Source organism: Populus trichocarpa, chromosome 5 (assembly GCF_000002775.5).
Source record: "Populus trichocarpa isolate Nisqually-1 chromosome 5, P.trichocarpa_v4.1, whole genome shotgun sequence".
NCBI lineage: Eukaryota > Viridiplantae > Streptophyta > Magnoliopsida > Malpighiales > Salicaceae > Populus > Populus trichocarpa.
The window spans coordinates 23,108,267-23,118,935 of record NC_037289.2 but is presented as its reverse complement, the minus strand read 5'-3'; the positions used below and the strand labels follow the sequence as shown (position 1 = coordinate 23,118,935).

General features: G+C 38.1%; 2 protein-coding genes across 2 annotated transcripts; one reads left to right on the top strand and one right to left on the bottom strand.

The window, feature by feature from the left end:
• Window positions 1-1,329: 1,329 nt before the first annotated feature.
• Window positions 1,330-6,683, top strand: LOC7477637 (cytokinin dehydrogenase 5). Its single transcript, XM_002307645.4, has 5 exons — window positions 1,330-2,416; window positions 2,607-2,734; window positions 3,034-3,309; window positions 4,762-5,027; window positions 6,158-6,683. Exons 1-5 carry the CDS (start codon window positions 1,822-1,824, stop codon window positions 6,495-6,497), a joined length of 1,605 nt encoding a protein of 534 aa, XP_002307681.1. The 5' UTR covers window positions 1,330-1,821; the 3' UTR covers window positions 6,498-6,683.
• Window positions 6,684-7,192: 509 nt separating this feature from the next.
• Window positions 7,193-10,633, bottom strand: LOC18099677 (uncharacterized). Its single transcript, XM_006383661.3, has 9 exons — window positions 10,338-10,633; window positions 10,198-10,265; window positions 9,988-10,084; window positions 9,785-9,913; window positions 9,555-9,663; window positions 9,313-9,457; window positions 8,634-8,676; window positions 8,223-8,396; window positions 7,193-7,814 (listed from the first exon to the last, which is right to left on the bottom strand). The coding sequence occupies exons 1-9, from the start codon at window positions 10,551-10,553 to the stop codon at window positions 7,707-7,709; spliced, it is 1,089 nt and encodes a 362-aa protein (XP_006383723.2). The 5' UTR covers window positions 10,554-10,633; the 3' UTR covers window positions 7,193-7,706.
• Between the last annotated feature and the right edge of the window lie 36 nt (window positions 10,634-10,669).

Genomic DNA, 10,669 nt, shown 5'->3' with positions numbered 1-10,669 from the left:
TAGGATTTTTTTTAGCTATATTTTTAATTGATTTTTTTTTCAAAAATCAGTTTAAACTCTTATTTAAAAGGTAGTATGTCTAGAGAGATTATTGTTATTAAATTTATAATTTTTTCGGAATCTAATAAATTCAAAGATTTTCTCTTAAAGCTTTAATTATAGAGTTATAAAAATCTTATTTTATTAATCTCTAGCCATTCTCTCGGATGTTTCCCAACATGAAAATGTAGATTGAAGCACATCATAAGAAAACGATTGCAAATTTCTCTGCGAAGCCCAATATAGAATATTAAGTGATGGTTTAGTACTATCATCATTTCTGTTTTTTAAAGTAATTTTTACTTGAAAAAATAATAAATTAATAATATTTAGTGATTTTAATATATTAATATAAAAAACTATTTTAATTAAAAACACTTTTAAATAACCCTAGAAGGTTCAATATTCTCCATTTCCCTTGTTACATTTCAAAGCGTACTCAAAATAATTAAGACTACAAGAGTACATTTTTGTCACGAAACATCCACTTGAAAAAAGGGACCGTCCCTTGGAGTAATATCCTTGATCACCATAACATCATGCAATATAAATTGTCCACCAAATCCACTTGTTGTTTATATTTATATCTATAAATGGCAAGCTAGCTAGAGCCTAATTAACTCTAACCCACATTGCATACTTGGCTTGCATGTCTTGATGGAATATTTTTTTTTTATGCGGCTATTTCTGTGGAATTCAAAATTGACTTGCTGAAACATTATCCAATGATCATGACCGGTTTAAGCATATGCTTTTGTCATTGATAATCACCATATAACCTAATATTTCTTGGCCCAGTTGATCACTTCAAGGTCTTTTTCTATTGAATTTTAATTAAACTATTGCCTTAATATTTAGTTATTATTTCGAGAAGAAAAAAACAGATACAATAAAGATAGAGAACGTATCTATTCGTGCATGCAACCTAAAGGCTTTTCCCACCCTTGCAGCCAATAATTCTAACTGTTCATACTTGGTATGGAGGAATTTTGCTGATAATTTTTTTTCTCCCTGTGGAGATGAGAAAGGGAGGAGATACGTTGAGAGAATCTTTTGTATTGGCTGCATACATCGTCCAGTCTCTGAAACCACGTGAACCTTCCCTTGCCTACGTCCCTACATGGATCTTCCGTATCCATACCTGGGCCCCTTATTCAAAAACCTGGCCCCACATACTGCCTCACTCTCTTCCTCCACACGTGTCTCCTCACCTCTCGCACGTGATCGTCCACGTGTCCCCTCCATCTTCCCCGACCCCATTTTGTCCTATAAATTGAGAGCCTGTATCTTATATCCCAGGCACAACTCATAAACGTCCCCAAGACACAGTAGTCAGGCTCTCTCCCCCTCCCCCTCTACCTGCACTACCACAAACACACAAGAGATTAAAATCAAAATATTATTTAATATTTCTGTCGTTGAATTACCTTATATTATTACCTTCTTATGCTTACATGTGTGTGTAAGTAATACTTTGTGCAACGTGCAAAAAGAGCAGAGAGAGGATTAGCGGGGAATCTGAACTTTGCATGTTCGGCCTAGAAAATCTTTAAAGCGCAATCCAGCTTACGTTACCCCACCAACACAAACAGGGGCACCAAATTTTGTTCTCTTTCTTTACCTCTCACCCTTATCGAAACCACCACCTCGGCCGCCGCCGCCGCCGCCACCGCCACCTACTTCTAACTGCCACCACCTTCTTGACTTTTTCTTTATAAAGGATTATTACTCTTACTCGTAATATACAAGAAAACCAAAGAAAAGAAACAAGAAATCCTTGAAATGGCTACTAAGCTTCTCTTAACGTTCGCTATCTGTCGTTTGATTGTGACTGTAGGGTTGACTGTTGACCCATCGGAGCTACTTCGTCTTGGGGTTGACGGTCAGCTCAGCGTTGATCCGTTTGATGTCGAAACGGCTTCTCTTGATTTCGGCTTGATAAGCCGATCCGAACCGATGGCAGTCTTGCACCCGGGTTCCGCTGATGACATAGCTCGGCTTGTCCAAGCGGCGTACCTCTCGTCTCAGGGTTTCACGGTCTCGGCTAGGGGTCATGGGCATTCCATAAACGGTCAGGCACAGACAAGTAACGGGGTGGTGATTGAAATGAATGGCGGCTCGAGAGGGAGTCGCCTTGGGTTGGGGAACCTGGCAAAGCCACAAGTAGCTGTGAAGGAGATGCATGTAGACGTGTGGGGAGGGGAGCTGTGGATAGATGTGTTAAGGAGTACATTAGAGCATGGGCTAGCACCAAAATCATGGACAGATTATTTGTATCTTTCAGTAGGTGGTACCTTATCTAATGGTGGAATTAGTGGGCAAGCTTTTAACCATGGACCTCAAATTAGCAATGTCTATGAGCTTGACGTCGTCACAGGTTGGTCCTTCAAATATCCATGGCTTTCTTGCATGGCTGGTTTCTTCTTGTTGTCTTCCTGTTTTTGGATAATTATTTTTTGCACAAATTAATTCAGGGTTTTTCCTTGGCTGCTTAATTGTATATCTTGGGAGATAGGTTCAAATTGGTTTTATGTTGATGTAATTAATATTCCACTACTGGATATCAGGCAAAGGTGAGCTCATGACATGCTCCGAAGAAAAAAATTCAAAGCTGTTCCATGCTGTTCTTGGTGGTCTAGGGCAATTTGGAATCATCACTAGGGCTAGAATTGCACTTGAACCAGCTCCTCAAAGGGTATAACTCTCTCTCTCTTTGGACAAAATCAATATTTTTCACTCGTTGATGACAGATTTTGGTTTTGTTCCACGGTGGGGCACATAACTTTGCATAAATTTCCTAGTATTAGTAGAAGATAAAACGAAAGAAGCAAGTATAATTATTCATGACTGATGAGTTAAGATTGGGTCCATGTAAGCTTTTTAACTCATTCAAACGGCTGTTCTAAAGCTGGCAATGTTGTTGACGTCTTGCTTTTGCCGCTAACATGGTCTTTTTCTTTCCTTTTCACGTTCTCTTTGTTTTATTTATCGCAGGTGAGGTGGATAAGAGTACTGTACTCCAACTTCTCGACTTTTACCGGGGACCAAGAATACCTCATTTCCATGCATGGAAAACCTTCTACCTTAAAATTCGATTATGTCGAGGGATTTGTTATTGTTGATGAAGGGCTTATTAACAATTGGAGGTCCTCTTTCTTTTCCCCTCGTAATCCTGTCAAGATTAGCTCAGTTGGGGCTAATGGGGGTGTGCTCTACTGCTTAGAGATCACCAAAAATTACGATGAATCCACTGGCGATACCATTGATCAGGTAAAATCCCTTTAATTCGTCCACAGAATTCTGCGTTCATATTTTTGTGGCTACAGGACTTCTCGTAAAATTATTAGCAAGAACTTGGTAATAATAATACGATCGCCTTGCTGCTCGTCTTAATTGGCACCATGGCTTATTAATTTAAATGCAGAGTACAATAATAGATATTGATAATCTTTTTCTCCTAAGTTGGTGGCTGGACAATCTCCAATCAGTATATATTTAACTCATAATTGTATTTAACTCAGTTTATTTTATAAATTATAAACTTATCCATTTAATTATTTTTTAAACCTGACCGGATTGAATACCTTCAGCTAAATTTTTTATAGATAAAGTATCTATAAATTGGACTTATATTACCAATTTTGAATATATTAGATTTTCAGCTGAATTTTTCATGGATACTATAAGTCTCTATAGGTTGAATTTATATTATCAATCTTCATGAGGTAGACTTAAATGTAACTAAGATTTAGGCTTAATAAATTAGCTTAAAACCTATTATAAAATGTAACAAATAATTTAAACTTAATAAATCAATTAGAACAATTGAAGCAGATAATAAATTGTAAAAAACAAATAGAATGAATTGTAAAAAAATCAGGTTGATCGAATTTTAAAAATTCTTACTCGTTATCTTCCTTAGAAACACAAACATGTCTGATATTATGATTTTGTCGACGACAACTTGACTTGGGTTAGTTAATATAAATATTACCCATGATCATTTGTTTTTTTTTTTTTTTTTTTGACACCCCTATCCCTCATGATACATGCCTTTTATATCATGGTGCTAACCATGCTGTTAAGACTAATTACAATTAAAAAAACAGGTTTAGAAAACTACCAGGTCTGTCCTCATTGAATGTGGGTTCGAAATGCATGCTAATCCAATTAAATTTCTTATCAATAATTTGCTTAATCATCTCTTCTTACAATAATATAGAACCTTCTACTATCATCGCTGTCATTCAATTGTATTATTGTACACATTTTCTCTACTTTTAGCAATATGCTGCTCTCAAGGGTTGCCCCCACTATTCCTAGATTATATGATTGTGATTGCTGAGTATGTATTTTTATACGTACTAGCTACTATAAAAATGCTAGAAAACATGTACAAGAAAACATGGGAGATCTAATGCAATCTATCGTCCTGTCTGAGCCTAAGATTGAACGCTACTTTTCTATTTTTTTTTACTGCATTAAATATTAATAAATCTATTATGAAGCCGGCCACCCACCAAATGATTCTCTTCTAATTAATATCTCCTTTCTTGAGCTTATTAAGAATTGATTGGAATCAAACTTATCTTGACAAAAGCAACAATGTCTAGTAGCAGCAGCTTTTCTTTTTTGTACTTGGATTATATTTTTCTAATGTTCTTATAATTAATGACACCAACAAATCATAATTAAGTATTGTCTGGTGGTTACTTGCTGCAGGAAGTAGAGGCTTTGATGAAGAACCTGAACTTCATACCATCAACAGTCTTCACAACCGATCTGCCCTACACTGATTTTCTGGATCGCGTCCACAGGGCCGAGTTAAAGCTGAGAGCCAAGGGTTTGTGGGAGGTGCCGCACCCTTGGCTCAACCTATTTGTTCCCAGATCAAGGATTGCTGACCTTGACAGGGGTGTCTTCAAGGGCATTTTGGGAAACAACAAGACAAGTGGGCCCATCCTCATTTACCCCATGAACAAAAACAAGTGAGTGATTCTTGGCTCTTTAGTGCTCCATAACATGCATTTCATCTTTTATCTCTTATCTTTTTCACAAGCACTGCATGCATGCAACATGGGACTATCATTGTGTTGCTCTCATCACGACAAGTCTCTCATCAAGTGTCTTCATGTTGTTGTCGTCGTCGTCCAACCGCACACGTAATTAAGCACATGTAACTATACACTTTTTGAATACATGTAAACGTACATTTAAGTTTTGTGTACAAGAAAGCATGCTTTGAACCACCCTCTTGCCTGCCAATAATACATACGAGACAAAAACAAATAATGCTGGCTAGCTAGCTAGCTAGCTAGAGCCAAGCTAGAGATTACCTCTTCACGTTAGGGGTAGCTATCAGCCTTCCTTCAATAATACAAGGCATTGTCATTACCATTACCCTCACTCTTAGCAATAATACTTCCTTGTGTCAATAATATGTTGTTAGTTAATTACAAATCGGACGAGTTCTTGAGGACTTGAAAACGATGATGATAAGGAAAAGACGAAGAGGAAGGAAAGAGACAGGGTAAAAAATCGGGTAGACCCATGACTATGGTGGTCCTCTGAGTCACACTGATACACGTGGCATATGTATCTAACGAAACACGTGGCCCACATGCAAAAGAACCAGCTCAACATATGAATATTTTGTATTAAAGGCCAGCTAGGATTGACAAACCCTTTTCTCTTTTGTTGACTGGAACCCAATAAATTGACGGTAGTGATCGTCCCAGTGGCAGATTCTCTTGTCAGGCGATCTTCGTTATGGGTCCCCCGTGAGAAGATGGTATCATGTCCACCTCCAAACTCTTACCAGGCCTTCAATGAGCAAGGATAGAGCTAAACAAGACCTGACATGATTGATAGGGCATGAAACTGTGAAGGGTATTTAGTATTTTTCTTGTCTATTGAGTTCCGAAAACCTAGCCTTGATGGGATCAACCATTGATTAGTCCAAAACCATCAAATCCCAACTAACATCATTACAAGAAAACTGAACTCTCACTCGAGAAAGATCCAAATCTGATGTCCTGTCTTGATTATTTCTTGTTTGCTAAATGCCGATGATCTTTCTTAACGTTACTGCTGTTGGGTTTTTTTTAATCTTGTGTAGGTGGGACCAAAGGAGCTCAGTTGTGACACCAGATGAGGATGTGTTTTATCTGGTGGCGTTGTTAAGATCAGCATTGGATAATGGTGAAGAGACTCAGTCCTTGGAGTACTTGACTGATCAAAACCGTAAGATCCTCAGATTCTGTGATGATGCAGGGATCAAGGTGAAACAGTATTTACCTCACTACACTACACGAGAGGAATGGATGGACCACTTTGGGGATAAATGGGACCGATTTTATCAGAGGAAAATGGAATTTGATCCCCGGCGTATTTTAGCAACTGGCCAACGTATATTCAATCCCTCCTCTGCCTCTACCAGTACGGTGTCTCCATGGTGATGATGGCACAGGATAGTCTACTTACACTACACGGGATACTATACTAACCTCTAGAAATTATAATCTTGTACATACAGTTTTTGCTTAATCATCAATGATGCTAGATTAATAGCATTTTAGCAGTATTAGCGGTCCGCCTTTTATCAAGTAAATAGCAAGAAAAGAAAAATATTGTGGGTTCTTGAAGAGGGTTTTTTACAGTGTTGATGTTGAATGATTTGATTTTCAAGGAAATGAAAATCTGAGGGTCGAGATTTGAGCTTGATAAAGATTGGGTCCAGGGATCATGGACCGCGCATGTGATGCTATTTAGCAGCGCCAGTGATCCCGATCCCCTTGTCTGGAGCTTCGAAATACAAGCTCACAGCTGGTTCCAGTCACATCCAGCCCAGTTCATTGGTTCACCCTATTGACCCAGTAATGGCCACTTCGTTCTTAACATCATCACAATGGTTCTATCATATTTTGCATCTATAGAAATCAGTGAAAGACATCTCGTCACTGTTCTGACCTATCGGAATCTTGGTTCTGTTGACATTTATGACTCACTCTTTTACAAGAACTGAGCAAAGACAGAAACAAAATTATGGTAGGACCGTATACCGAACAGCTCAAATCAAGGGTGGATGATGGAAGAAGAAAATTATTGTAGGATCATTTTTTGGATAGAGTAAAATTGGAAGAAAAATCAGGTCTTTCTCAATCTAGCAATTCATAGACTGGTGGGCTATCCCACGAGAGCAGATTCATTCAATTTGGTAATCAATGTCTTGGTCAAGTTTTATTCAACAAACAGTTTATAAAAAATCAAGCTGGTGGTGAACCCACAAAATGCAGAGTGTCTCCCACCTAAACAAAAGCTAGCAAGGTGGACAAAGGTGCCGATACATGTAAGAAATCTCACTCAAAAAGTCGGCCAATATGAAGTACCTTCATGTATAAGTTGTTCACGGCTCCCTTGACCCTCTTGGCTAAAAAAGTCTTGCTCCTGGACCTCAATATCATGCCTGCAATAACCTCTGAGCAGTTCACTTTGCCCTCTCTCAACTTCTTTGAGGAAAAAAATATTTTCTCCAATTTGTTCCAACAATAGTACGCTTGCTGACTTCAGGAAGCAAGGGGGAAATGCGGAGGTTGATTATAACTCGCATCCCTACTCAAGAAGTCAATAAGGCGATGGCAAAATCTCTTCAATGCAAGTGACATGAGTTAATTTGAATTATCATCCGCTTCAAGTTGCTTCCCAAACTTCTTCAATGCCAGCGAGTATAATGTTTTTCTCTTCACTGATGCTCCTTCAGCCACCAATTTGACTGCCTACACGCACATCAAAGCAAATCATAACCACGGTTGCAGACTTGCAGTGTAACAAAGCAAGAGCAAATGATAAAAGAGATTATTACATATAACCGATGCATTGCGCTTGTTCCCGCACATAAAATGGGACCCACCATAACAATTTCTCACAGGGTAATTAGGGAAGAAGAGGAGTGGTCATAGCAAGGTGCTTTTGGGAACCAAGAAAGACGATGCTTATCATCATTTTTTCTATCAGCTATGTCCAAATGAAAACCACTCATAATTCAAAAGTGCATCAGGTTTTAAAACATCAAAGCTAACTGAATTCCACTATGTTAACTTCAGAATCATTCACGTGCGAGATGAATTCATGTAACAATGATGGATTGCATGAAGAAACTTAATGATCATCAAATGGGTCATTACCGTAGAAAGAGTATGCCCACGGGAGATCAATTCTCCCAATTCATGCTCAAGCTGATCTTCTGACGGAGTTTCAACCAAACAATTTGTCCTGCCTTCAATTAGCAGTGTCATCTCCCCCTTGGGTTGTTGATTCAAAAAACGTACTTTGGCCTCCCCCAGAGTGCCCCGCCAAAACTGATTAGGCACTCTCATCTTGATCAGTGAACAAGGATGACACAAAAAACTGGTGGTCAACTGATAACTAATTTATTGGGCATTATCATCACTTGAGGCTCAATAATAATTTTTAATGACAATTGGTTAAAATGATGCAACTTCAGTTCGAGTTTCCACAATCAGCATCACTATCCAAATTCTTAAACACTATATGAACAGAATAAACCGGGTAAAAAGTAAAGAATAAAAAGCCACCTCTTCATGTATTTTTGTCATTTCTCGAGCCATGACACACCGCCTGCAATGCAATTAGATTAACTGTCACAACCAGCACTAATTAATCATTTAACTTACTGAACCATGACTATTTTGATACTCACTGTAGCTGGGCTTCTCGAAATTGTCTTGTAGGTGTCAAAAATGGAATCTAAACAGAATAAAGGAATTAACTTGGTCTTTTTCCAGTTATTGTCAGGTTTCATATACTTTTAAACCTGTAGATTGTAGTCTGCCATTTCAGCTCACATTTTCCATCTATTGTTTTCGATACCTTTATCTTTATCTATCTAACAAAAAAATGGAATTAATTTGATCCATGAAGGTCAGAGTCCAGAATATAGATGAGTTCCATCATCCTCATGAAGTGCACTCATAACAGGGTGTTGTTTCAATTACTTGGACCACTGCATCCAAAAGGCATGAAGCCACACAATGAAAGGGTAGCACACAGAAATCTGCTTAATCTGAATAATCCACGTCTAACTGGAATGCCAGCAACATACAACCAATACATTTTTTTTAGTGTTTCCCTGAGAACTTGTAAGAACTTGCATATCCATACAGAATTGAGAAAATGTGAGTAGTGCTGTACTACGATGATGAGCCTTGTATACCTCGAGTGCTGTACTAACAAAAGATGATAAGCCTTATATACCTCGAGTCACCAAAAAGCAATGAAGATTCTTCGAGAAACTGAGAAAACTTGTGCGGAGGAACATAGAATATTTGTGTTCTTGCTTCATTTGCAGAAGCTGTCAGCCTTTCTCTCCTGGAAGGACCATGCTTGGAAAGAAATCCAACTAAAAAAATATTTTATATCATTAATTTTTGACAATCCTAATGCTACGAGCAAAACATCAGAAACGTATATGAGCATCAAATTTAGAACAAAATTACCAAATGTAAACTCATCAGTATCCAAGCCTGAAGCAGAGAGCGCAGCAACAACCGCACAAGGCCCTGGAATTGGAATAACAGGAATATTTTCATCGACGCACAACTTCGCCTACAACCACATTCCAAACACGCATTCATTATATCCTACACAATCGACTAAACAATTCACAGTTACTATTATCTTACAACATGGCTAAGAGATGTAAATTTTTTTTTAACAAAATGCTAACCAATTCCGCACCGGGATCACTGATTCCTGGCGTCCCTGCATCACTAATCAGCACCACAATCTCACCCTCTTTTAACCTCCTTAACACCCGTTGCTCTCTTTGAGACTCGTTAAATTTATGATAACTCAGCTGCAAATATAAACCACACAATTAACAACTAAAATAAAAAATAAAAACAGCAACGCAGAAAACCGAAAACTCACCAGTGGAGTGCTGATATTGTAATGACGAAGTAACTTCCCCGAATGCCTTGTGTCTTCTGACAGTATCACATCGGCAGATTTTAATACACGAAGAGCCCTGCATTGGTGATTTTTCAAAATAATTTAATAAACAAAATATAATTGTATTCTGTAATAAAACAAAATTTTTTTAAAAAATAAAAAAAACTGCTAGTCAAGTTCAGCAACTACCTCAAGGTAATATCTTCGAGATTTCCAATGGGGGTTCCAACTAAATACAAGCCAGGTTTCAAAGGACCCTGCAATCAGAAAAATTGATTAAACACGATGTCGTAAAAGGAGTTGAAAATCAAGTGATGGTGATATCTTACACGTTTTGAAGAGTCTTGTTCAATGATTGGGTCAGGAACTTGAGAGGCGGAGCAGAAAGTGGCGAGGAGGGAAATTCTAGGGTAACAGGGAGTTGATTTTGAGGAGATTATTATTTGTTCAGGGAAGAATTTGGGAGAAGTAAAACGACATGAAAATGCTGATGTTAGAGTAATCGTAATTGGAGGTAACCGTCGTATTATCATCATCATCTTCATTGTCACTCGCAGGAGATAAGAGTAAAAAGAGGGAGAGCGGTGTTCTGACGACAGTATGCTTGCTAGCCTATAGCAGCATCGATAATATGGGCCTGAGTGATTGTTTTTTCGTTATG

Bases quoted from the DNA above. Each gene is read 5' to 3' on its own strand.
- LOC7477637 (XM_002307645.4), top strand. From the start codon at position 1,822: ATGGCTACTAAGCTTCTCTTAACGTTCGCTATCTGTCGTTTGATTGTG. The intron at 2,417-2,606 runs GTTGGTCCTTCA...ACTGGATATCAG, and splicing joins TGAGCTTGACGTCGTCACAG to GCAAAGGTGAGCTCATGACA. The intron at 5,028-6,157 runs GTGAGTGATTCT...AATCTTGTGTAG, and splicing joins TACCCCATGAACAAAAACAA to GTGGGACCAAAGGAGCTCAG.
- LOC18099677 (XM_006383661.3), bottom strand. From the start codon at position 10,553: ATGAAGATGATGATGATAATACGACGGTTACCTCCAATTACGATTACT. The intron at 9,914-9,987 runs GTGAGTTTTCGG...TTATATTTGCAG, and splicing joins ACAATATCAGCACTCCACTG to CTGAGTTATCATAAATTTAA. The intron at 8,397-8,633 runs GTGGCTTTTTAT...GTGCCTAATCAG, and splicing joins TGACAAAAATACATGAAGAG to TTTTGGCGGGGCACTCTGGG.